The following is a 25163-nucleotide window of genomic DNA, read 5'->3' as shown; positions in this document are numbered from 1 at the left end:
GCACCATCTACTGGATTGCAACCTGAATCACACCAGGAAGCAAAAATACATCCCTTCAGCACTCAATGCCTGGAGACCCATGCAGGAAAGGATCCACAACTGAGGAACTCTACAGAGCCTTGGCCCTCTAAAAGCACATAGAAATGAAGCCAGTACTATACACAACATACACCACAGTCAAACACAAAAATTATTATAAACACAAAAAGTCCCATCCAAATGACAGCAATTTCAAAAAGAAATACTGGCCCTCTCATATGAGAAGGAATCAGTGCAAGAACTCTAGCAATTTAAAAAGTCAGAGTGTTTCCTTACCTCTAAAGGATTGCACTATCTCTCCAGCAATGGATCTTAACCAGATTGAAATGTCTGAAACAACTGACATAGAATTCAGAATATGGATGGCCAAGAAAGCTCAACGAGATTCAAGAGAAAATTAAAACCCAATCCAAGAAAGCTCAAAAAATGATCCAAGTATCAAAAGACAAAAGAGACATTTTAGGTAAGAACCAAACTCAACTTCTGGAATTGAAAATTTCACTATAGAAATTTCAAAATACAGCTGAAAGTCTTCATAACAGATTAGACCAAGCTGAGGAAAGAATTTCAGAGCTTGAAGATCAGTCTTCCAAATCAACTCAGTCAGACAAAAACAAATAAAAAAGAATAATTTAAAAATAGACAAAGCCTCTAGAGACTATACGTGTGACTCACTGGCATGTCTGAGAGAGGAGAGAGAGTAAGCAACTTGGAAAACATATCTGAGGATACAATCCACAACAATTTCCCCAATTTTGCTAAAGAAGTTGACATGTAAGTTCAAGAAATTCAGAGAATCTTTGTGAGACATTATACAAGGTGACCTTCCTCAAGACACATAATCATCAGAATTTTCAAAGTCAACAAGAAAAGAAATCTTAAAGGCAACTGTAGAAAAGGGTCATATCACTTACAAAGGGAACCCCATCAGGTGAACAGTGGACTTCTCAGCAGAAACCTTACAAGCCAGACTAGACCTGGAGGCCTATTTTTAGCATTCTTGAAGTAAAGAAATTGCTACCAAGTATTTTGTATCTCACCAAACTAATTTTCATAACAGAAGGAGAAAGACAATTTTTTCCAAACAAGCAATCACTAAGAAAATTCATTACCACTGAATCGTGGAGGAGCCAAGATGGCCGAATAGGAACAGCTCCGGTCTACAGCTCCCAGCGTGAGCGACGCAGAAGACGGGTGATTTCTGCATTTCCATCTGAGGTACCGGGTTCATCTCACTTGGGAGTGCCAGACAGTGGGCGCAGGTCAGTGGGTGCACGCACCGTGCGCGAGCCGAAGCAGGGCGAGGCATTGCCTCACTTGGGAAGCGCAAGGGGTCAGGGAGTTCCCTTTCCGAGTCAAAGAAACGGGTGACGGACGCACCTGGAAAATCGGGTCACTCCCACCTGAATACTGCGCTTTTCCCACCGGCTTAAAAAACGGCGCACCACGAGATTATATCCCACACCTGGCTCGGAGGGTCCTACGCCCACGGAGTCTCGCTGATTGCTAGCACAGCAGTCTGAAATCAAACTGCAACGCGGCAGCGAGGCTGGGGGAGGGGCGCCCGCCATTGCCCAGGCTTGCTTAGGTAAACAAAGCAGCCGGGAAGCTCGAACTGGGTGGAGCCCACCACAGCTCAAGGAGGCCTGCCTGCCTCTGTAGGCTCCACCTCTGGGGGCAGGGCACAGACAAACAAAAAGACAGCAGTAACCTCTGCAGACTTAAATGTCCCTGTCTGACAGCTTTGAAGAGAGCAGTAGTTCTCCCAGCACGCAGCTGGAGATCTGAGAACGGGCAGACTGCCTCCTCAAGTGGGTCCCTGACCCCCGAGCAGCCTAACTGGGAGGCACCCCCCAGCAGGGGCACACTGACACCTCACACGGCAGGGTACTCCAACAGACCTGCAGCTGAGGGTCCTGTCTGTTAGAAGGAAAACTAACAAACAGAAAGGACATCCACACCAAAAACCCATCTATACATCACCATCATCAAAGACCAAAAGTAGATAAAACCACAAAGATGGGGAAGAAACAGAACAGAAAAACTGGAAACTCTAAAAAGCAGAGCGCCGCTCCACCTCCAAAGGAACGCAGTTCCTCACCAGCAACGGAACAAAGCTGGATGGAGAATGACTTTGACAAGCTGAGAGAAGAAGGCTTCTGACGATCAAATTACTCTGAGCTACAGGAGGACATTCAAACCAAAGGCAAAGAAGTTGAAAACTTTGAAAAAAATTTAGAAGAATGTATAACTAGAATAACCAATACAGAGAAGTGCTTAAAGGAGCTGATGGAGCTGAAAACCAAGGCTCGAGAACTACGTGAAGAATGCAGAAGCCTCAGGAGCCGATGCGATCAACTGGAAGAAAGGGTATCAGCAATGGAAGATGAAATGAATGAAATGAAGCGAGAAGGGAAGTTTAGAGAAAAAAGAATAAAAAGAAATGAGCAAAGCCTCCAAGAAATATGGGACTATGTGAAAAGACCAAATCTACATCTGATTGGTGTACCTGAAAGTGATGGGGAGAATGGAACCAAGTTGGAAAATACTCTGCAGGATATTATCCAGGAGAACTTCCCCAATCTAGCAAGGCAGGCCAACATTCAGATTCAGGAAATACAGAGAACGCCACAAAGATACTCCTCGAGAACAGCAACTCCAAGACACATAATTGTCAGATTCACCAAAGTTGAAATGAAGGAAAAAATGTTAAGGGCAGCCAGAGAGAAAGGTTGGGTTACCCACAAAGGGAAGCCCAACAGACTAACAAGCGGATCTCTCAGCAGAAACCCTACAAGCCAGAAGAGAGTGGGGGCCAATATTCAAAATTCTTAAAGAAAAGAATTTTCAACCCAGAATTTCATATCCAGCCAAACTAAGCTTCATAAGCAAAGGAGAAATAAAATACTTTACAGACAAGCAAATGCTGAGAGATTTTGTCACCACTAGGCCTGCCCTAAAAGAGCTCCTGAGGGAAGCACTAAACATGGAAAGGAAAAACTGGTACCAGCCACTGCAAAATCATGCCAAAATGTAAAGACCATCGAGACTAGGAAGAAACTGCATCAACTAACCAGCAAAAAAACCAGGTAACATCATAATGACAGGATCAAATTCACACATAACAATATTAACTTTAATGTAAATGGACTAAATGCTCCAATTAAAAGACACAGACTGGCAAATTGGATAAAGAGTCAAGACCCATCAGTGTGCTGTATTCAGGAAACCCATCTCACATGCAGAGACACACATAGGCTCAAAATAAAAGGATGGAGGAAGATCTACCAAGCAAATGGAAAACAAAAAAAGGCAGAGGTTGCAATCCTACTCTCTGATACAACAGACTTTAAACCAACAAAGATCAAAAGAGACAAAGAAGGCCATTACATAATGGTAAAGGGATCAATTCAACAAGAAGAGCTAACTATCCTAAATATATATGCACCCAATACAGGAGCACCCAGATTCATAAAGCAAGTCCTGAGTGACCTACAAAGAGACTTAGACTCCCACACATTAATAATGGGAGATTTTAACACCCCACTGTCAACATTAGACAGATCAACGAGACAGAAAGTCAACAAGGATACCCAGGAATTGAACTCAGCTCTGCACCAAGTGGACCTAATAGACATCTACAGAACTCTCCACCCAAATCAACAGAATATACATTTTTTTCAGCACCGCACCACACCTATTCCAAAATTGACCACATACTTGGAAGTAAAGCTTTCCCCAGCAAATGTAAAAGAACCGAGATTATAACAAACTATCTCTCAGACCACAGTGCAATCAAACTAGAACTCAGGATTAAGAATCTCACTCAAAACCACTCAACTACATGGAAACTCAACAACCTGCTCCTGAATGACTACTGGGTACATAACGAAATGAAGGCAGAAATAAAGATGTTCTTTGAAACCAACGAGAACAAAGACACAACATACCAGAATCTTTGGGACGCATTCAAAGCAGTGTGTAGAGGGAAATTTATAGCACTAAATGCCCACGAGAGAAAGCAGGAAAGATCCAAAATTGACACCCTAACATCACAATTAAAAGAACTAGAAAAGCAAGAGCAAACACATTCAAAAGCTAGCAGAAGGCAAGAAATAACTAAAATCAGAGCAGAACTGAAGGAAATAGAGACACAAAAAACCCTTCAAAAAATTAATGAATCCAGGAACTGGTTTTTTGAAATGATCAACAAAATTGATAGACTGCTAGCAAGACTAATAAAGAAGAAAAGAGAGAAGAATCAAATAGACACAATAAAAAATGATAAAGGGGATATCACCACCAATCCCACAGAAATACAAACTACCATCAGAGAATACTACAAACATCTCTACGCAAATAAACTAGAAAATCTAGAAGAAATGGATAAATTCCTCGACACATACACTCTCCCAAGACTAAACCAGGAAGAAGTTGAATCTCTGAATAGACCAATAACAGGATCTGAAATTGTGGCAATAATCAATAGCTTACCAACCAAAAAGAGTCCAGGACCAGTTGGATTCACAGCCAAATTCTACCAGAGGTATAAGGAGGAGCTGGTACCATTCCTTCTGAAACTATTCCAATCAATAGAAAAAGAGGGAATCCTCCCTAACTCATTTTATGAGGCCAGCATCATTCTGATACCAAAGCCAGGCAGAGACACAACCAAAAAAGAGAATTTTAGACCAATATCCTTGATGAACATTGATGCAAAAATCCTCAATAAAATACTGGCAAACCGAATCCAGCAGCACATCAAAAAGCTTATCCACCATGATCAAGTGGGCTTCATCCCTGGGATGCAAGGCTAGTTCAACATACGCAAATCAAGAAATGTAATCCAGCATATAAACAGAAGCAAAGACAAAAACCACATGATTATCTCAACAGATGCAGAAAAAGCTTTTGACAAAATTCAACAACCCTTCATGCTAAAAACTCTCAATAAATTAGGTATTGATGGGACGTATGTCAAAATAATAAGAGCTATCTATGACAAACCACAGCCAATATCATACTGAATGGGCAAAAACTGGAAGCATTCCCTTTGAAAACTGGCACAAGACAGGGATGCCCTCTCGCACCACTCCTATTCAACATAGTGTTGGAAGTTCTGGCCAGGGCAATTAGGCAGGAGAAGGAAATAAAGGGTATTCAATTAGGAAAAGAGGAAGTCAAATTGTCCCTGTTTGCAGATGACATGATTGTATATCTAGAAAACCCCATTGTCTCAGCCCAAAATCTTCTTAAGCTGATAAGCAACTTCAGCAAAGTCTCAGGATACAAAATCAATGTACAAAAATCACAAGCATTCTTATACACCAACAAGAGACAAACAGAGAGCCAAATCATGAGTGAACTCCCATTCACAATTGCTTCAAAGAGAATAAAATACCTAGGAATCCAACTTACAAGGGATGTGAAGGACCTCTTCAAGGAGAACCACAAACCACTGCTCAAGGAATTAAAAGAGGATACAAACAAATGGAAGAACATTCCATGCTCATGGGTAGGAAGAATCAATATCGTGAAAATGGCCATACTGTCCAAGGTAATTTACAGATTCAATGCCATCCCCATCAAGCTACCAATGACTTTCTTCACAGAATTGGAAAAAACTACTTTAAAGTTCATATGGAACCAAAAAAGAGCCCACATCGCCAAGTCAATCCTAAGCCAAAAGAACAAAGCTGGAGGCATCACACTACCTGACTTCAAACTATACTACAAGGCTACAGTAACCAAAACAGCATGGTACTGGTACGAAAACAGAGATATAGATCAATGGAACAGAACAGAACCCTCAGAAATAACGCCGCATATCTACAACTATCTGATCTTTGACAAACCTGAAAAAAACAAGCAATGGGGAAAGGATTCCCTATTTAATAAATGGTGCTGGGAAAACTGGCTAGCCATATGTAGAAAGCTGAAACTGGATCCCTTCCTTACACCTTATACAAAAATCAATTCAAGATGGATTGAAGACTTATATGTTAGACCTAAAACCATAAAAACCCTAGAAGAAAATCTAGGCATTACCATTCAGGACATAGGCATGGGCAAGGACTTCATGTCTAAAACACCAAAAGCAATGGCAACAAAAGACAAAATTGACAAATGGGATCTAATTAAACTCAAGAGCTTCTGCACAGCAAAAGAAACTACCGTCAGAGTGAACAGGCAACCTACAAAATGGGAGAAAATTTTCACAACCTACTCATCTGACAAAGGGCTAATATCCAGAATCTACAATGAACTCAAACAAATTTACAAGAAAAAAACAAACAACCCCATCAAAAAGTGGGCAAAGGACATGAACAGACACTTCTCAAAAGAAGACATTTATGCAGCCAAAAAACAAATGAAAAAATGCTCATCATCACTGGCCATCAGAGAAATGCAAATCAAAACCACAATGAGATACCATCTCACACCAGTTAGAATGGCAATCATTAAAAAGTCAGGAAACAACAGGTGCTGGAGAGGATGTGGAGAAATAGGAACACTTTTACACTGTTGGTGGGACTGTAAACTAGTTCAACCATTGTGGAAGTCAGTGTGGCGATTCCTCAGGGATCTAGAACTAGAAATACCATTTGACCCAGCCATCCCATTACTGGGTATATACCCAAAGGACTATAAATCATGCTGCTATAAAGACACATGCACACGTATGTTTATTGCGGCATTATTCACAATAGAAAAGACTTGGAACCAACCCAAATGTCCAACAATGATAGACTGGATTAAGAAAATGTGGCACATATACACCATGGAATACTATGCAGCCATAAAAAATGATGAGTTCATGTCCTTTGTAGGGACATGGATGAAATTGGAAATCATCATTCTCAGTAAACTATCGCAAGAACAAAAAACCAAACACCGCATATTCTCACTCATAGGTTGGAATTGAACAATGAGATCACATGGACACAAGAAGGGGAATATCACACTCTGGGGACTGTTGTGGGGTGGGGGGAGGGGGGAGGGATAGCATTGGGAGATATACCTAATGCTAGATGACGAGTTAGTGGGTGTAGCGCACCAGCATGGCACATGTATACATATGTAACTAACCTGCACAATGTGCACATGTACCCTAAAACTTAAAGTGTAATAAAATAAATAAATAAATCCAAAAAAAAACTGAGTATTAAAAAAAAAAAAGAAAATTCATTACTACTAGACCAGTTTTATAAGAGACACTTAAAGGAGTTCTAAACGTGGAAATAAAAGAATAATACTTGCTACCACAAAAACACATAAGTACATAGTCCACAGAACCTATAAAAAACAACTACACAATTGAGACTACAAAGTATCCAGCTAACAGCATCACAACAGGATCAAAACCTCACATATCGTCCAGGTGCGGTGGCTCACGCCTGTTATCCCAGCACTTTGGGAGGCCGAGGCAGGTGGATCACGAGGTCAGGAGATCAAGACCATCCTGGCTAACGTGGTGAAACCCTGTCTCTACTAAAAATACAAAAATTAGCCAGGCGTGGTGGCAGGCACCTGTGGTCCCAGCAACTTGGGAGGCTGAGGCAGGAGAATGGCATGAACCCAGGAGGCAGAGCTTGCAGTGAGCCAAGATCGCTTCACTGCACTCCAGGTTGGGCGACAGAGTGAGACTCCGTCTAAAAAAAAAAGAAAAGAAAAAAGAAAAAAAAACCTCACATATCAATATTAACCTTGAATATAAGTGGCCTAAACACCCCACTAAAAGGCATAGAGTGGCAAATTGGATTTTTCTTTTTAAAAAAAGACCCAACCTTTCTCTGTCTTCAAGAGACACATATCATGTGTAACAACACCTATAGGCTCATTGCTCCTGAATGACTTTTGGGATAGAAAAAGGTCTATCAAATAAACAGGAAATGAAAAAGAGCAGGAGTGGCTATTCTTGTATGAGATAAAACAGGATTTAAACTCACAACAGAAAAAAAGACAAAAAAAGGGTATTACATAATGATAAAGAGTTCATTTAAACAAAAAAGACATATTTGCCCTAAATATATATGTACTCAACATTGGAGCACTCAGATTCATAAAACAGGTACTTCTACACCTATGGAAAGACTTAAACATCCAATAATAATGGAGAACCTCAATACCCTAACTAAGAGTGTTAGATCATTGAGGCAGAAAACTAACAAAGAAATTCTGGACTAAATTCAATTCTTGACCAACTGGACCTAAAAGACATTCTACAAGATACTACCCAACAACCACAGAATATACATTCTTCTCATGTGCATATGGAATAGTCTAAGATCAACCACATTCTTGGCCATAAAGCAAGTCTCAATAAATTTTAAAAAACTGAAATCATACCAGACATATTCTCAGACCACAGTGGAATAAAAATATACATCATCGCCAAGAGGATTTCTTAAAACCACACAACTACACGAAAAGTAAGCTCCTGAATGACTTTTGGGTAACCAACAAAATTAATGAAATAAAAAAATTCTTTGAAATAAATGAAAAGAGAGACACAACATAGCAAAATCTCTGGGATGCAGCAAAAGCAGTGTTAAGAGGAAAGTTTATGGCACTAAATACCTATATTGAGAAGTTAGAAAAATCTCAAATTAACAATCTAATATCACACTTAGAGGAACTAGAAAAACAAGAACAAACTAATCCCAAAGCTGGCAGAAGAAAATAAATTACTAAAATCAGAACTAATTGACATTGAGGTGCCAAAATTCATTAAAAAGGATCAACAAAACAAAAAATTGGTTCTTTGAAAGGAGAAACAAATAATGCCAATAGACTACTAGCTAGATTAAAAAAGAAAAAAAGAGAGACAATCCAAATGAGCACAATGCCAACGACAATGGTGACATTACAACCAATCCCATAGAAATACAAAAGATCCTCAGAGACAATTATGAATACACCTATCTACACAAACTAAAAAATCTAGAGGAAATGGGTAAATTCAGAGTCTCCCAAGATTTAATCAGGAAGAAACTGAAACACTGAACAGGCCAATAATGAATTCTGAAATAGAGCCAGTAACAAAAAATGTACCAACCAAAAAAAGCCCTGTAGCAGACAAACTCACAGCCAAATTCTACCAGATGTATAAAGAAGAGCTGGTACCAATCTTACTGAAACTATTCCAAAAAATCAAGGAGAGGAGACTCCTCCCTAACTCATTCTACAAAACCAGCATCATTCTGATATCAAAATCTGGGAAAGACACAAGAAACAGAGAAAACTCCAGGCCAATATCCTTGATGAACTTAGACTCAAAAATCCTTAACAAAAAAAAAAAAAAAATGAGCAAATCAAATCAAGCAGCACATCAATAAGCTAATTCATCCTATCAATTAGGATTTATTCCTGGGATGCAAGGTTGGTTCAACATACGTGAATCAGTAAATGTGACTCACCACATCAGCAGAATTAAAAACAAAGACCATATGATCATCTCAATAGATGCAAAGAAAGCTTTTGATAAAATCCAATATCCCTTCATAATAAAAACTCTCAGTTTTTAAAAAATCTTCAAATGTCTAACAAAAGTAAGCATTAAAGGAGCATACCTCAAAATAATGAGCAATTTATGAAAAACCTGTAGCCAATATCATACTAAAAGAGCAAAAACTGGAAGCATTTCCCTTGAGGAACTGGAACAAGACAAGGATCCTCACTCTCACCACTCCTATTCAGTATAGTACTGGAAGTCCTAGCTAGTGCAATCAGGTGAGAGAACAAAACAAAACGGATCTAAATAGGAAAAGAATATGTAAAATTGTCTATCTCCACTGAAGATAGAACTCGATACAAAGAAAACTCTAAAGACTCTCTTGAAAGACTCCTAAACATAATAAATGACTTCAGTAAAGTTTTAGGATACAAAATCAATGTACAAAATCTAGTAGCATTTCTGTACAGCAGTAACATTCAAGCTGATAGCCAAATCAAAAATACAGTCCCATTTACAATAGCCAAAAATAAAACAAAATACCTAGGAATACATTTAACCAATGGTGTAAAATAGAGAACTACAAGGAGAACTACCAAACACTGCTGAAAGAAATCATAGATGACACAATCAAATGAAAAAATGAAAAAATATTCCTTGCACATAGATTGGAAGAATCAATATTGTTTAAATGGCCATACTGCCCAAAGCAATATACAGATTCAACATTATGCCTATCAAACCACCAACACCATTTTTTACAGAATTAGAAAAAACTAATCTAAAATTTATATAAGACCAAAAAAGAGCCCAAATAGCCAAAGCATCCTAAACAAAAAGAACAAAGTTGGCATCACATTACCCAACTTCAGACATCACATTACCCAATTTCAAACTATACTATAAGGCTACAGTAATCAAAACAGCATGGTACTGGCATAAAAACAGACATATAGACCAATGGAATAGAATAGAGAACTCAGAAATAAAGCTGCACTCCTACAACCAACTGACTTTCAACAAAGCCAACAATAATAAGCAATAAGGAAAGGACTCCCTGTTTAATAAATGGTGCTGTGGTAGCTGGCTATCCATATGCAAAAGAAAGAAACTAGACCTCCTACCTATCACCATATACAAAACTTAACTCGTGATGGATTGAATATTTAAATGTAAGACCTCAAACTGTAAGAATACTAGAATACCACCTAGGAAATAACCTTCTAGACATTGGTCTTGGCAAAGAATTTAGAACTAAGTCCACAAAAGCAGTTTTAACAACAACGACAAAAAAATTAAGCCAGGCACAGTGGCTGACACCTGTAATCCCAGCACTTTGGGAGGCCAAGATGGGTGGATTGCTTGAGTCTGGAAGTTTGAGACCAGCCTGGGCAACATAGTGAGACCCCCATCTCTACAAAAAACATAGAAATTAGCCAGGCATCATGGCACATAGTCCCAACTACTCAGAAGGCCAAGATGGAAGGATTACTGGAGCCTAGGAAGGTCTAAGCTGCAGTGAGCCATGATCACGCCACTGCACTTCAGCCTGAGGGACAGAATGGGAACCTATCTCAAAAAAAAAATTGACAAGTGGGACCTAATTAAACTAAAGAGCTTCTGCACAGCAAGAGAAACTATCAACAGGGTAAAGAGACAACTGACAGAATGGGATAAAATATTAATAGCAAACTATGCACCCAACAAAGGTCTAATATCCAGAATCTATAAGGAACTTAACCAAACAAGTAAAAAACAACTCCATTAAAAGGTGGACAAGATACTTCAAAAAGAAGATATACAAGTGGCCAAGAAACAAATGAAAAAAATGCTTCACATCATGCATCATCAGAGAAATGCAAATCAAAACCACAAAGCAATACCATCTCACACCAGTGAGAATGGTAATTATAAAAAAGTTAAAAAATAACAGATGTTGGTGAGTACACAGAGAAAAAGGAACTCTTTATGCTGTTGGTAGGAATGTAAATGAGTTCAGTCACTGTGGAAAGCAGTTTGGAGATTTCTCAAAGAAGCAAAAATAGAACTACTGCTCAACCTAGCAATCCCATTGCTTGGTATATATCCAAAGGAAAAGAAATTGTTCTACCAAAAAGACACCTGCACTTGTATGTTTATTGCACCAGGATTCACAATAGCAAAGATATGGAATCAAACTAGGTGCCCATCAACAGTGGAATGGATAAAGAAACTGTGGTACATATACACCAGGGAATACTATGCAGCCACAAAAAGAGAGAAATTATGTCCTTTGAAGCAACATGGATATAGGTGGAGGCCATCATCCTAAGTTAATTGATGCAGAAATAGAAAGCCAAACACTGCATATTTTCCCATATAAGTGGGAGCTAAACATTGGGTACATACAGACATAAACATGGGAACAATAGACACTAGGGACTATAAGATGGGAGTGAGGATGGGGACAAGGGTTGAAAATCAACCTATTGGGTACTCTGCTCACTATTTGGGTGACAGATTCTACCTCAATAGTTCTATCCCAAACCCTCACATCATGCAATATACCCTTGTAACAAGCCTGCACGTGTGCCCTCTGAATCTAAAATAAAATTTGAAATTCAAAGAATAAGATAGAAAAATATCTAAACACTGTTTTCATTGTCTCGCATGTCATGCAGATCTTTGCCTAGAAAAGCTGGAAAGCCATCTCAACTTTCTTTGATTTGGCTAAGGAAGTGTTATTTGAAGGATTATTATGAAACAAGTATTGATACCTCATTTAAAAAGACTCTCTGTATACATACACATATGCCCATACATATGTATACATATGACAATGTAATCATGTTTTATGTTATTACAAAGGGTTAAAAACTCTTCCTTATCCTGTATACTTTAAAGTAATATATGTTTATGTTTGGTTATAAATAAAGATTTTGACATGTCAGAATCAAATTGGTAGGGTCAAAGTAGCCAATATCCAAAATGGCATACTGTACGTTAGGCTAATATATTTGCTTTTGTGGTTTGATAATTATGTACTATAAATTAGATAAAATGTGATAAATGAAAAAAGTAATATTGACTCATTAGAATTGTGCTTTGAGCATTTTAAATAGCAGTTGGTTATTTATTTGCTCACTTCACGACTTGATTTTGAAAATAGGAACTGTAATTATAAACAGATTTGTCTGATTATTTTGTGGAGAATAGACCAGAGTAGGGTAATAGCTGCAGATAAAAATGAGTTAGGAGGTAATGGTAGGTATCTAACTGAGAAATAACAGTTGTTTGAATGAAGCAATTTAGTGGAGATGGTGAGTGGTGATGCCCTTATTAGAGAAAGGAAGGTAGACACAAGAGCAGATTTGGTGGGGTATAAAGTCAAATAAATAAGTCCAGGGCAAGAAGGAGCAATCAGGGCTAGAGATGTAAATCTAGGACTTAACAGCACATTCATGGTATTTAAAACTATGGGATCAGATACAATTACCTAGAAAAGTCAGAGAAAATGCATCCTGGGGGCTCTCCAACACCCAGACTTTAAGTGTGAGTGACTGGCCAGAGAAGGAGAGATCAGAGAGTCAGGAGGAAACCCAGGAGAGTGTGGTATCATGGAAGCAGAAGAGGAAAGTTTAAAAAAGTAGAGTGGCTGAGCATGCTAAATGCTGCTGAGAGTGAGTAAGGTAAGGAAAAGAATTCTGTAATGGAAGCGCAAGATACAAGTCTGTGGAAATGATAAAAAACTGTTTCATGAAGTAATGCAGATACAACTCCAGTTGGAGTGGGTTAATGAGGGAATAGGAGAAAAGTGGAGTCAATGCCTATAAACAATTCTTTTGAGTTTTAGCGTGATGAAAGGGTTAATTGATCATTTTTTTAAAATAAATTTCAGGCGGCTGTATTAAGGCATATTTACATGTAGGCAAGAGAGAGAGGGGATAATTGCAAGAGCAAAGTCTTTGAAGAGGCAATGCTGATAGAGGTGCTATGAGCCTTGGAAAGGATGAGGACAACCCTTCCCTGTAACAGAAGAGGAAGTGAAACGAGCCACTGGCTTTGGTGGGCCTCAGCTTCTTTGGAACACAAGGCTGTTGAAGAATGTGTCCTATGGGTTAACACCAATAACACTCCAATTCTCCCAAGCTTACCCACATTGTTAGCACAGTTAAGCTTTCTTTAATATCAGGCTCTTAAAAAGAAGTGTAAATGTGGAGTGAATGAACCAAAAAGAAAAGACAAAAATGCCATCATCCACCCAATTGAAATCCAAGGCCTGTTTATCCACTCACCCCTGAATACTGAGTGCACCCCAGATCTTAGGATCTGGGAGTGTTTCCCTCTGCTGAGATGCACTTTTAGTGGATGCAAAACCAACAGTTCCTCCTGGGCCATGACTCAGCAGAGTTATCCCAGTAATACCTTGTCTGGGAGAATGGAAATGGCATAGTACAATATCCTATATTGAACCTTTCCTCTTTCTTTTACTTCTGTCCATTCAAGCAGAAGCAGCACTCAGTGGTACTTCTCTCCTTGGGCTACTTTATATCAGAAGTGGAGTGTTTTTCCTCATTAGCTTATTTATCTCATAAACCTTGTGAGAAAGATGAGGGCTTTATTTTAGGCCTAATTACTTTATTCCAAGTGAGAAGACAAGGTATATGAATAAAAACATAACTCAGATCATACTGAGCAAAAAACATTATTTTGACCCATGATACATTTTGAGGCAGAATGATTCAGACTTCTGATGGCACAAAAAAGACTTGACCTCTACTTTGTTTTAAGGTAGGAAAAAACCATCTGCTGATACATTTTTTACCTTTTTATTTCAACCCCTGAGATTAAAAAATTACAAATGGAAATTTACAAAATAGCCTCTACAAAAGTTTCTATTACCTACCTTTCTATCTTATATGATCATATATGATTAAGTAACAAAATCTATATGAAGGAATTTTGAAACTGTAAAATGCTATCTAAGTGTGAGAACAAACAGCAGCATCTAAGTAGGTAAAATTAAAGTACATGAGAGTCAATAAATGGGTTTTGAGAAAAGAGGCAGGAAAGTACATGTATGATCATATTTTCTTATACATTTATTTAATCGACAAACAATAATTGTGTATATTTATGGGTTGCAATGGGATGTTTTGCTCTATGTATACATTGTAGAAAGATTAAGTTAAGCTAATTAACATATCCATCACCTTGCTATGGTGATCACAGTTAATAATAATGTATTGCATATTTTAAAATTGCTAATAGAATGGACTTTTAACATTCTCACCACATATATAATAATCTTTTATTTGAAGATTGGGGATCCAAGTAATGTTGGAAGTCACCGAGTAAAAGTACTTGTTTATACACCTCAGGGGCAATGAGATTGCACAAAGGAAGAGAAATTCTTGAAGCCAGTGCTGCTGAAATTTTTGTTTGCACATGAATCACCTGAGAATCTTCTGAAGGTGCAGATTCTGATTCAATAAGTCTGGGATGGGACTTGAGATGCCGAATTTCCAACTCCCAGGTCCTACTCATGCTGCTGGTCTACAGACCACACTTTGAGTAGCAAGAATCAACTCTATGGGGCTGACTAAGGAGAGAGCCGGCTGTCGGAAAAAGAAGACTGAATAATATACACATAGTGTCATGAAAGCTGGAGAGTGAAGGTGTTTATTGGAGAGAGAGATTTGAACAAGACTCATGTGTCAAAGTCACAAACTGAGCTGAAAGGAAGGAAAGAAAACAAGATGTGTCAGGTGAGCTGGGGTGATAAAGCATCAGTAGCTGCATGATGTTTTTCCTGGGAAATTCATTTACAACTCCAAAAAGAGGGAACCCTTTCAGGAAGGAGAAACCAGACAGTTGAAAGAAGAATCCAAAAAAAGTTTCAGTCAGCAATTATTCTTTACCAAACAAATATTTCGCTATTCCTAGATTTTAAAAGAATCACATATTTCTCAATGGATAGACTGTCATGAAAGACTCTTAGCACTTAATACTCAGACTATGACTTACCAAAGTCCTCTTCCTCAGAGGGAGTATCTGCTGGTTTTTCTAGGAAAAAGCACAAAAGGCAAAAAAAATATTTGTAGGGGCTGATGACTCTGAGGTTCTATACACATCTCTCCCTATCCTAAAAAATCTTAGTCTTTAGACTAACACACAAAATAACATAAGGCAGTTGGACTGGTTGAAGTAATTCTTTATACACAAAGCTGCCAATAATGAGCATTTATTCTTAAGAAGTTACCAAAAAAATAATTCATGAAGGTGCTGGAGGTAAGAGGTTTGGGGATGATGAAATAAAGCTGTTAATTCTTCCATTTGCATCTATGACTTGTATAATGTAGGTGATATGTACAGACTTGAAAAATTCATTACTAAGAAATGAGGCATTTTGTTTACTTTCATTTTCTGTTCCTGCTTTAAACTTCAGAAGACACATTAGTCATGAAAAACTTAATATGCATTAAATACCTTTTATTACATGCAGAATAGCCAGTGTAGCCTAGGGAACAGAGATATATTTTGAATTCAGCAGTCCCACCTTAATCACACTACGTGTGGCCTTTAGCTTTAACAGAAACTCCCATGTGATAACTATGAATGACTCTATTCAATTTGGAAGGTACAAATTATGGTAATTTTGGGGAATGGGGAGGTGGCACGTGCCATAATGAACAATAACAGCATCCTAATGCTTCAAGTGTCACATATGTTAAACAAAAACACTAATGCTTTCTATGAACACCCCATTCTCTGGTGCTTTATCAGACTTGCCAACTCATTAATTAGAGCTATTGAAAAGAATTCCGTCTATAGACCTCATGGGCAGAAATTACAATGCTTGGTTTCCCCATTGATTTTTCATCAATCGGACTAACAGTAGCAAATCATTGAGAGTCAGAGTTGGGGTAAAGATTACAGGGAAAGCGAACATTTGTAAATTGTGTTCCTTTGGGAAAAATAATAATAACGATAATTAAAATAGTAACCAACTTTTGAACACTTACTATGCACGAGGTGCCATGTTTCATTTATGTTATCTCATTTAATATTCACAACAAGCCTTGCAGTAGTTACAATAATCGGTTCACTTCTAAAAATGAGAATCCAAGGTTCCCAGAGGCAACGTGAACTTTTGGGTCTAATCTTTGTTTAAAGTCACACTGCTAGTAAGTGGGGAACCTGGAATTCAAACTTAGGTCTGTGTGCTCCAGAGTCCATTTGTAATCAATATAACTACTAGCCTCCAGTAATGTCAAATGTATGAGAAAAATAAAGATTACTCATAACATTTTCAGGATATTCCCCACCACCACACACACACCTTTAAAACTAGCAATGCTGACCCACATTCATTAGGATGGTAAGCATTATTAGGGACATACAGGTTTCACACTTACCATTTAAAAAGCTAAATGAAATGCCCAAAATATAAAATAGCCATCCCTTGCTGATTTTCTTAAAATAGTATGTACGTGCAAGGATTGGCACCTGAGAGGTAGAATAAAATGAATAAAATGTCAAGATACAATACGGACTACCTTTTTCCTGTTCCTGGGCCCTAAATGACTGAGTTTGCCTTTAATGTCCTGAATACATTTTTAAAAAACAACAAAATTGGAGGTTCATGGTTATCTTAAAAGGTTACATGTCATAGCTTTTTGTATCATGCACTTCTAATCACATTTTAGCTTATATAATAACAGTGGTCAGCCTCTGCCTCCAGCCCTCTACTCCAATTTTCTCCAGCTCCCTCAGCTATATAAACTAGTAAATTTCACCTGCAGACCCAGTCCCATTTGGAATCAGTGCCGGGTATAGCAGGAAGCATGTCAGTAATCTCAGACCCTGCCAATGAGAGGAGAAGGGAACTGGTAGTTACTATAATGCAGGTGTTTCACAGATGAAGTTAAATCCTCTTAACAACCATACACTGTATCATATACCCCATTTTACACTTGAGAATACTGAAACTAGGCTGGTGAAAATATTTGACCAACGTTGTACCTTGTCATTGGTTAAGGAACAAACAAAGCAAACAAAGAAAGCAGGATCTAGGTGGTCTCCATCTCCCAGGCTAAATTCCATACAGTATAGTTTTGACTCCTCTTTCTCAATTTTGCATAATGAATCAAAAAAAGCAAAGTTCATATTTTGGCATGATCAGTTTACAAGATGGTTGAGCCTGCTTTCTGTAACAGCTTATGTCTTTTTCAAAACTTGTTTAGGAGAACATTCGTATCTTATGTAGGCTGCCTTCTGGTGTCTGCGTAAGATACCAAAGCCATACTATTTTGACCTTGACAACAACTGGGAAGACTGGAATCTAGTGTGAGAGAAGTTCTTGGACATTCACCCTGCCTGCTTATATCTAGTATAGAAAATTTAGAATGAAGTTTCAGACTAGGAGCCAAAAGAGTCATACTTTCCAGTTTTATTGCTGGGCCTTTTACCACACTTTATTCCCTTTTGTCTTTCTTGCTTGGAAGGTCTGTTCAGGGGGATGAGAACTGGTAGGAGATGGAGGTGGAGGAGGGGGTAGCAATGAGTGGAACTCATTGATGTGAGTCCTGCTCCTGTTGTGTCATCCTGAGACCTTATTAAAAAGAAGCAAGACCCTAGACCCATAATCAAGCACAGCATCACTAATGATGGGTCAACCGGATGTTGTTTCTCCTGATGTAAGGCAATAGAGTTTATACGGCATACCTAGCTAGTATGTATTCTGGCTGAAAATACCCAACAGGAGCCACCACCAATGATTTAGATTTAATCTAACCTACACATAAGAAATAAAGAAGATAAATAAACTAAATGAAATCACTGGAAAGGAACTAAACAAATCCAGAAAGTGAGATATTCTCCAGGGCAATAGGTCAGTGTCAGAGGAAAAGGGGAGTGTGCTAATCAGAAGAGACTTCAGGGACATAGCTACCAGATGCAAGGTCTGGCCCTGGATTAGACCCTGATTTGGACAGAATGTGGTAAATACAGTGTTGGGGGACAATTGGGGCAATCTGAATTAGAATGAATATTAGCTAAATTTAACATTTGTTGTAATGGAAAGATGGAAAATCTTAACAGAAAAAAAGCAGGTAGCAAAAAGCATGTAAAAGCAAAATCTCATTATTGTAAAAAAATTGTATATCTGGAAGGAAATATAAGAACGGTTATATCAGTGGTGATTAAAATATGTTGCTTTATTTAGTTAAATTTTCCTTTGATGTTTTCTTTGACTTTCTGTAATGCATGTAAAACTGCTTTTATAAGCAATCTACAGATCTTTTTACAAAAAAATACCTGCACTCATATGTTTATTGCAGAACTGTTCGAAATACCAAAGTTATTGAATCAACCTAAGTGTTCACCAACAGTAGGTTAGATAAAGAAAATGTGGTACATACACAACCATGGAATACTAAGCCGCTGTTAAAAAGAATGAAATCATGTCCACAGCAGCAACGTGGGTGAAGCTGGAGGCCATTATCCAAAGTGAATCAGCACAGAAACCGAAAATCAAGCACCACATTTTCTCACTTACAAGTGGGAGCTAAACAAAGGGAATATGTAGACATAAAGATGAAAACAATAGACATTCATGACTCTAAGAAAGGAGAGGAAAGGATGGGGATACAAGGGTTGAAAAATAACATATTAGGTACTATGTTCACTATATTTGGGTGATGGGTTCCATAAAAGTCCAAACCCCAGCATTATGCAATATACTCACATAACAAACCTGCACATGTATCCCTGAATCTGTAATTTTATAAAACCTGCTCTTACAGTAATAAAAATTATTTTAATTAAAAATAATTACTTTGAAATGGAAGTGCATGGGTCCTTCTCACAGAGCCTATTTTTTAGTACTCAGAATACATAACTAGTAGGTAGAATCTTCAGGAATCAAACACAAAGGTTACACATTTTTAAGTATGACCTTTACTTCTATTCACTCTTTGGGCTTCAGGTGCCAGGGATGAGTCCCTGCACTCATTTAACATTTGAGTTGCTCTAGCATTCTTGTCACTGTCAGCAGCTTTCCCTCACCCCCTGTGTTGGGCTCATCAATGTGAAAGTCTGGGCTTCTGCCTTAGTTGCTTTGCCCAGGGCTCCATTCCCCTTTCCTGAGCCCACCTGCTTGGCTTTGGCCTGAGGTCCTACCTTGCTTCTGCCAACCCTGAAGACTGAATCCCACTCTTAGAACTCCAAATCTCTGACTTGACTATGTCTGTGAGTAGAGAGAAGGCTCAGTGCCATGATGCTGCCATTTATCTGAATTTCCAGCATCTTCTCATGGCAAGGACTGCCACTGCTGTGCCCTGCTTGCCAAATTGGATTCTTTTTGATTGCTGTTGTCTGTCCAAACTATGCCTGATCTTGGCATGCCTATTATACTGCAATAGACAAGGCAACTGCTCTTGTAAGGTGAGCCTCTGAAGCTGGCTTCATTTCCTACTCTGTCCTGGCTTCCACCCTCATTCTACTCACTGGCTTTTGCTATAGAGCCCTGAAGTCTGGAAGCCCAAGACAGAGCTGATGCCAAGTCTGCATCATTTGAGAAAGAGGCTGGTTATAAACTCACTACTTAGGGCAAGAAATGGAACCAGGGTAAGAGGACAACCATGTCCAGAGGCTTATTATTTCCTTCCTTTAATTTATTCACTCATTTAACAAACATTTACTGAACTCTAACTGGATATCAAATTCCATGCTGGGCACTGGAACTACATAGGTGAACAAGAGAATCTCTGTCCTCATGGAGTTTTTTATAATGCACCAGGATGATAGATCTTAAGCAAATCAGCATACCAATCATTATTTGCTTGCAAATGTGACATGATACATGCTGTGAAGAATAAATACAAGGTGTAAAGACAGCATTTAATCTGGAATTTAAAGGATGAGTAAGAGTTTGTATGATGGTTGGCAGCCTCAGCAAAAGGCAAGCATGGCCAGAGATCCTATGATGGGAAGGAGCTTGGCATCTATGAGGAACTGAAACAAGGCCAACATGTGGCTGGAGGACACTGGGCGAGGGGCTGGGTGGTGTGAGCTGGGGCTAGAGAAGTGAGATGGGAAGGAGAATGAACACATTTGACTGTCATATAGAAGGCCCCAGCTGCTCCCCATCTAGATGCCCTTGTAAACATATATACTGCAGCACGGAGGTTTGAGATGGACCTGAGGCTGCTGAGTATCACCTGTAACCTTCTGTGTTCTCAAAAAAAATTTGCTGCTGAGTCCAAAAAGTAACAGTATTCTGGGCATCATGGTTGGGCACTGGAAACAAAACAAAACTCATTATCCTGTGCATCAGTATCCTGTTTTGCAATTCTAGCAGACAAAATTTCAAGAAAAATGTAGTGGAGTTAGAGATGGCCCAGAGAAAGGCAACAGAGAAAGGGCTAAAAAATGTGATCCACACATGAAGCACCTCACCAAGAGAGAAGAAAGTTGATAGTTAAGATGACCAAAGTCTACAAAATCATAAAGCTATAGAATGGTTACAGGGGAGAGGAAGTTGAACACAACATTTTGATAGTTAGAAATAGTATGTGTGTGTTTTGAAATGTATAAGGTTTGAAAACTCATAGCCTGAAAAAAACACATTTTGGACAAATGAGATAATGTTCTGTTTTCTGTATAGTCACAGGGGAGTCCAAGAGGCCTGGCCCAGTACTGCCTCTCACTCACTATGGCTTTGGGATAAAGAAGGATCCTGAGTTTGTCTCCTTCTCTGTAAAATGGGATGGAGCTTTTTCACGGGGTTTTTTAAGAAACAGATGACATTTGAAATGTTCACTACAAGAGGTGGCTGGCAAGATGGCCAAATAGAAACAGCTGTGGTCTGTGGCTTCCAGCAAGATCAACGCAGAAGGCAGGTGATTTCTGCATTTCGAACTGAGGTACCCTGCTCATCTCATTGGGACTGGTTAGACAATGGGTGTAGCCCACAGAGGATGAGCTGAAGTAGGGTGAGGCATCACCTCACCTGTGAAGCACAAGGGGTTAGGGAACTCCCTCCCCTAGCTGAGAGAAGCCATGAGGGACTGTCCCAAGAGGAACGGTGCATTCTGGCCCAGATACTACACTTTTCCCATGGTCTTCACAACCCACAGATTAGGAGATTCCCTCAGGTGCCTACACCACCACACCACCAGGGCCCTGGGTTCCAAGCAGAAAACTAGGCGCTGTTTGGGCAGACACTCAGCTCAGCTGCAGGAGTTTTTTTCATACCCCAGTGGTGCCTGGAATGCCAGTGAGACAGAACCATTTACTCCCCTGGAAAGGGTGCTGAAGCCAGGGAGCCAAGTGGTCTAGCTCAGTGGATCCCACACACATTAAGACCAGCAAGCTAAGATCCACTAGCTCGAAATTCTCGCTGATAGCACAGCAGTCTGAAGTCAACCTGGGACACTTGAGCTTGATGGGGGGAGGGACGTCCACCATTACTGAGGGCTCAGAAGAAGGTTTTCCCCTCACAGTGTAAACAAAGCTGTTGAGAAGTTCGAACTGGGTGGAGCTCACCACAGCACTGCAAAGACACTGTAGCCAGACTGCCTCTCTAGATTCCAACTCTGGGCAGGGCATCTCTGAAAGAAAGGCAGCAGCCCCAGTCAGGGGCTTATAGATAAAATGCCCATCTCCCTGGGACAGAGCACCTGGGAGAAGAGGCAGCTGCGGGCGCAGCTTCAGCAGACTTAAATGTTCCTGCCTGCTGGCTCTGAAGAGAGCAGCAAATCTCCCAGCACAGGGCTCGATCTCTGCTAAGGGACAGACTGCCTCCTCAAGTGGGCCCCTGACCCCTGTGCCTCCTGACTGGGAGATACCTCCCAGCAGGGGTCGACAGACACCTAATAGAAGAGAGCTCTGGCTGGCATCTGGCTGGTGCCCCTCTGGGATGAAGCTTCCAGAGGAAGAAACAGGTAGCAATCTTTGCTATTCTGCAGCCTCCTCTGGTGATACCCAGGAAAACAGGGTCTGGAGTAGACCTCCAGCAAACTCCAGCAGACCTGCAGCAGAGGAGCTTCACTGTTAGAAGGAAAACTAACAAACAGAAAAGAATAGCATTAACATCAACAAAAAGGATGCCCACACAAAAACCCATCTGAAGTTCGCCAACATCAAAGACCAAAGATACATAAATCCACAAAGATGAGGAAAAACCAGCACAAAAAGGCTGAAAATTACAAATACCACAATGCCTCTTCTCCTCCACAGGATCACAACTCCTCACCAGCAAGGGAACAAAACTGGACAGAGAATGAGTTTGACAAATTGACAGAAGTAGGCTTCAGAAGGTGGGTAATAACAAACTCCTCCGAGCTAAAGCAGCATGTTCTAACCCAATGCAAGGGAACTAAGAACCTTGCAAAAAAGTTAGAGGAATTGCTAACTAGAATAACCGCTTTAGGGAAGAATATAAATGACATGATGGAGCTGCAAAACATAGCACGAGAACTTTGTGAAGCATACACAAGTATCAATAGCTGAATTGATCAAGCAGAAGAAAGGATATCAGAGACTGAAGATCAACTTAATGTAATAAAGCATGAAGACAAGATTAGAGAAAAAAGAATGAAAAGGAATGAACAAAGCCTCCAAGAAATATGGGACTATGTGAAAAGACCAACCTACGTTTGATTGGTGTATCTGAAGGTGACCAGGAGAATGGAACCAAGTTGGAAAACACTTTTCAGGCTATTATCCAGGAGAAGTCCCCAACCTAGCAAGAAAGGCCAACATGCAAATTCAGGAAATACAGAGAACACCACAAAGATACTCCTTGAGGAGAGCAACCCAAAGACACATAATCATCAGATTCAACAAGGTTAAAATGAAGGAAAAAATGTTAGGGGCAGCCAGAGCAAAAGGTCGGATTACCCACAAAGGTAAACCCATCAGACTAACAGTGGATGTCTCTGCAGAAACCCTACAGCCAGAAGAGAGTGGGAGCAAATATTCAACATTCTTAAAGAAAAGAATTTTCAACCCAGAATTTAATATCCAGCCAAACTTAGCTTCATAAGAAAAGGAGAAATAAAACCCTTTACAGACAAGCAAATGCTGAGAAGTTTTGTCACCACCAGGACTGCCTTACAAGAGTTCCTGAAGGAAGCACTAAATATGGAAAGGAAAAACCAGTACCAGCTACTGCAAAAACATACCAATTGTAAAGACCATTGACATTATGAAGACACTACATCAACTAACGGGCAAAATAACTAGCTAGCATCAAAATGACAGGATCAAATTCACACATAACAATATTAACCTTGAATGTAAATGGGTTAAATGCCCCAATTTAAAGACACAGACTGGCAAATTGGATAAAGAGTCAAGACCCATTAGTGTGCTATATTCAGGAGACCCATCTCACGTGCAAAGGCACACACAGGCTCAAAATAAAGGAATGGAGGAAGATTTATGAAGCAAATGGAAAGCAAAAAGAAGCAAGGGTTGTAATCCTACTCTCTGATAAAACAGACTTTCAACAAACAGAGAATAGAAGAGACAAAGAAGGGCATTACATACTGGTAAAGGGATCAATGCAACAAGAAGAGCTCACTCTCCTAAATATATATGCACCCAATACAGGAGCACCCAGATTCATAAGATTCATAAAGCAAGTTCTTAGAGACCTACAAAGAGACTTAGACCCCCACACAATAATCGTGGGAGACTCTAACACCTCACTGTCAATATTAAACAGATCAATGAGGCAGAAAATTAACAATGATATTCAGGACTTGAACTCAGCTCTGGACCAAGTGGACCTAAAATACATCTGCAGAACTCTCCACCCCAAATCAACAGAATATACATTCTTCACAGCACTACATTGCACTTATTCTAAAATTGACCACATAATTGGAAGTAAATCACTCCTCAGCAAATGCAAAAGAATGGAAATCATAACAAACCATCTCTCAGACCACAGTGCAATCAAAGTAGAACTCAGGATTAAGAAACTCACTCAAAACCATACAACTACATGAAAACTGAACAACCTGCTCCTGAATGACTACTGGGTAAACAGCAAAATTAAGGCAGAAATAATGAAGTTCTTTGAAACCAATGAGAACAAAGAGAAAATGTACCAAAATCTGTGGGACACAGCTAAAGCAGTGTTTAGAGGGAAATTCATAGCACCAAGTGCCCACAGGAGAAAGAAGGAAAGATCTAAAATCAACACCCTAACATCACAATTAAACGAACTAGAGAAGCAAGAGCAAGCAAATTCAAAAGCTAGCAGAAGACAAGAAATAACTAAGATCAGAGCAGAACTGAAGGCGATAGAGATTTAAAAAAAAAAAACCCTTTAAAAAATCAATGAATCCAGGAGCTGGTTTTTGAAAAGATCAACAAAATAGATAGACCACTAGCAAGACTAATAAAGAAAAAAAGAAAGAAGAATTAAATAGATGCAATAAAAAATGATAGAGGGGATATCACCACCGATTCCACAGAAATACAAACTATCGTTAGAGAATACTGTAAACACCTCTACACAAATAAAGTAGAAAATCCAGAAGAAATGGATAAATTCCTGGACACATACAACCTCCCAAGACTAAACCAAGAAGAAGTTAAGTCCCTTAATAGACCAATAACAAGTTCTGAAGTTGAGGCAATAATTAATAGCCTACCAACCAAAAAAAGCCCAAGA

The 25163-nt window shown here is 39.3% G+C and overlaps 1 protein-coding gene across 16 annotated transcripts in view; it reads right to left on the bottom strand.

The window, feature by feature from the left end:
- The window catches only part of SLC44A5 (solute carrier family 44 member 5), a 514237-nt gene that overhangs the window by 171832 nt on the left and 317242 nt on the right, over window positions 1–25163 (bottom strand). For 13 of the 16 annotated variants that reach the window (XR_008548013.2, XM_054684405.2, XM_054684403.2 and 10 more), the window contains one exon: window positions 15500–15538. The exons of 1 other annotated variant lie outside the window; for it this stretch is intronic. Coding sequence is in view for 11 of the 15 variants with exons in the window: in XM_054684405.2 (XP_054540380.1) it covers window positions 15500–15538 (39 nt within the window). In the remaining 4 variants the exon portion in view is untranslated. Of the gene's footprint in view, window positions 1–15499; window positions 15539–17271; window positions 17339–25163 lie in introns of all 16 variants that reach the window. 2 more of the 16 variants (XM_054684395.2, XM_054684394.2) reach the window with 1 other exon arrangement.

The sequence above is a fragment of the Pan troglodytes genome, chromosome 1 (genome assembly GCF_028858775.2).
Source record: "Pan troglodytes isolate AG18354 chromosome 1, NHGRI_mPanTro3-v2.0_pri, whole genome shotgun sequence".
Classification (NCBI taxonomy): Eukaryota; Metazoa; Chordata; class Mammalia; order Primates; family Hominidae; genus Pan; species Pan troglodytes.
Note: the sequence above shows the minus strand (reverse complement) of the source record. Positions and strands in the feature narration are given on the sequence as shown.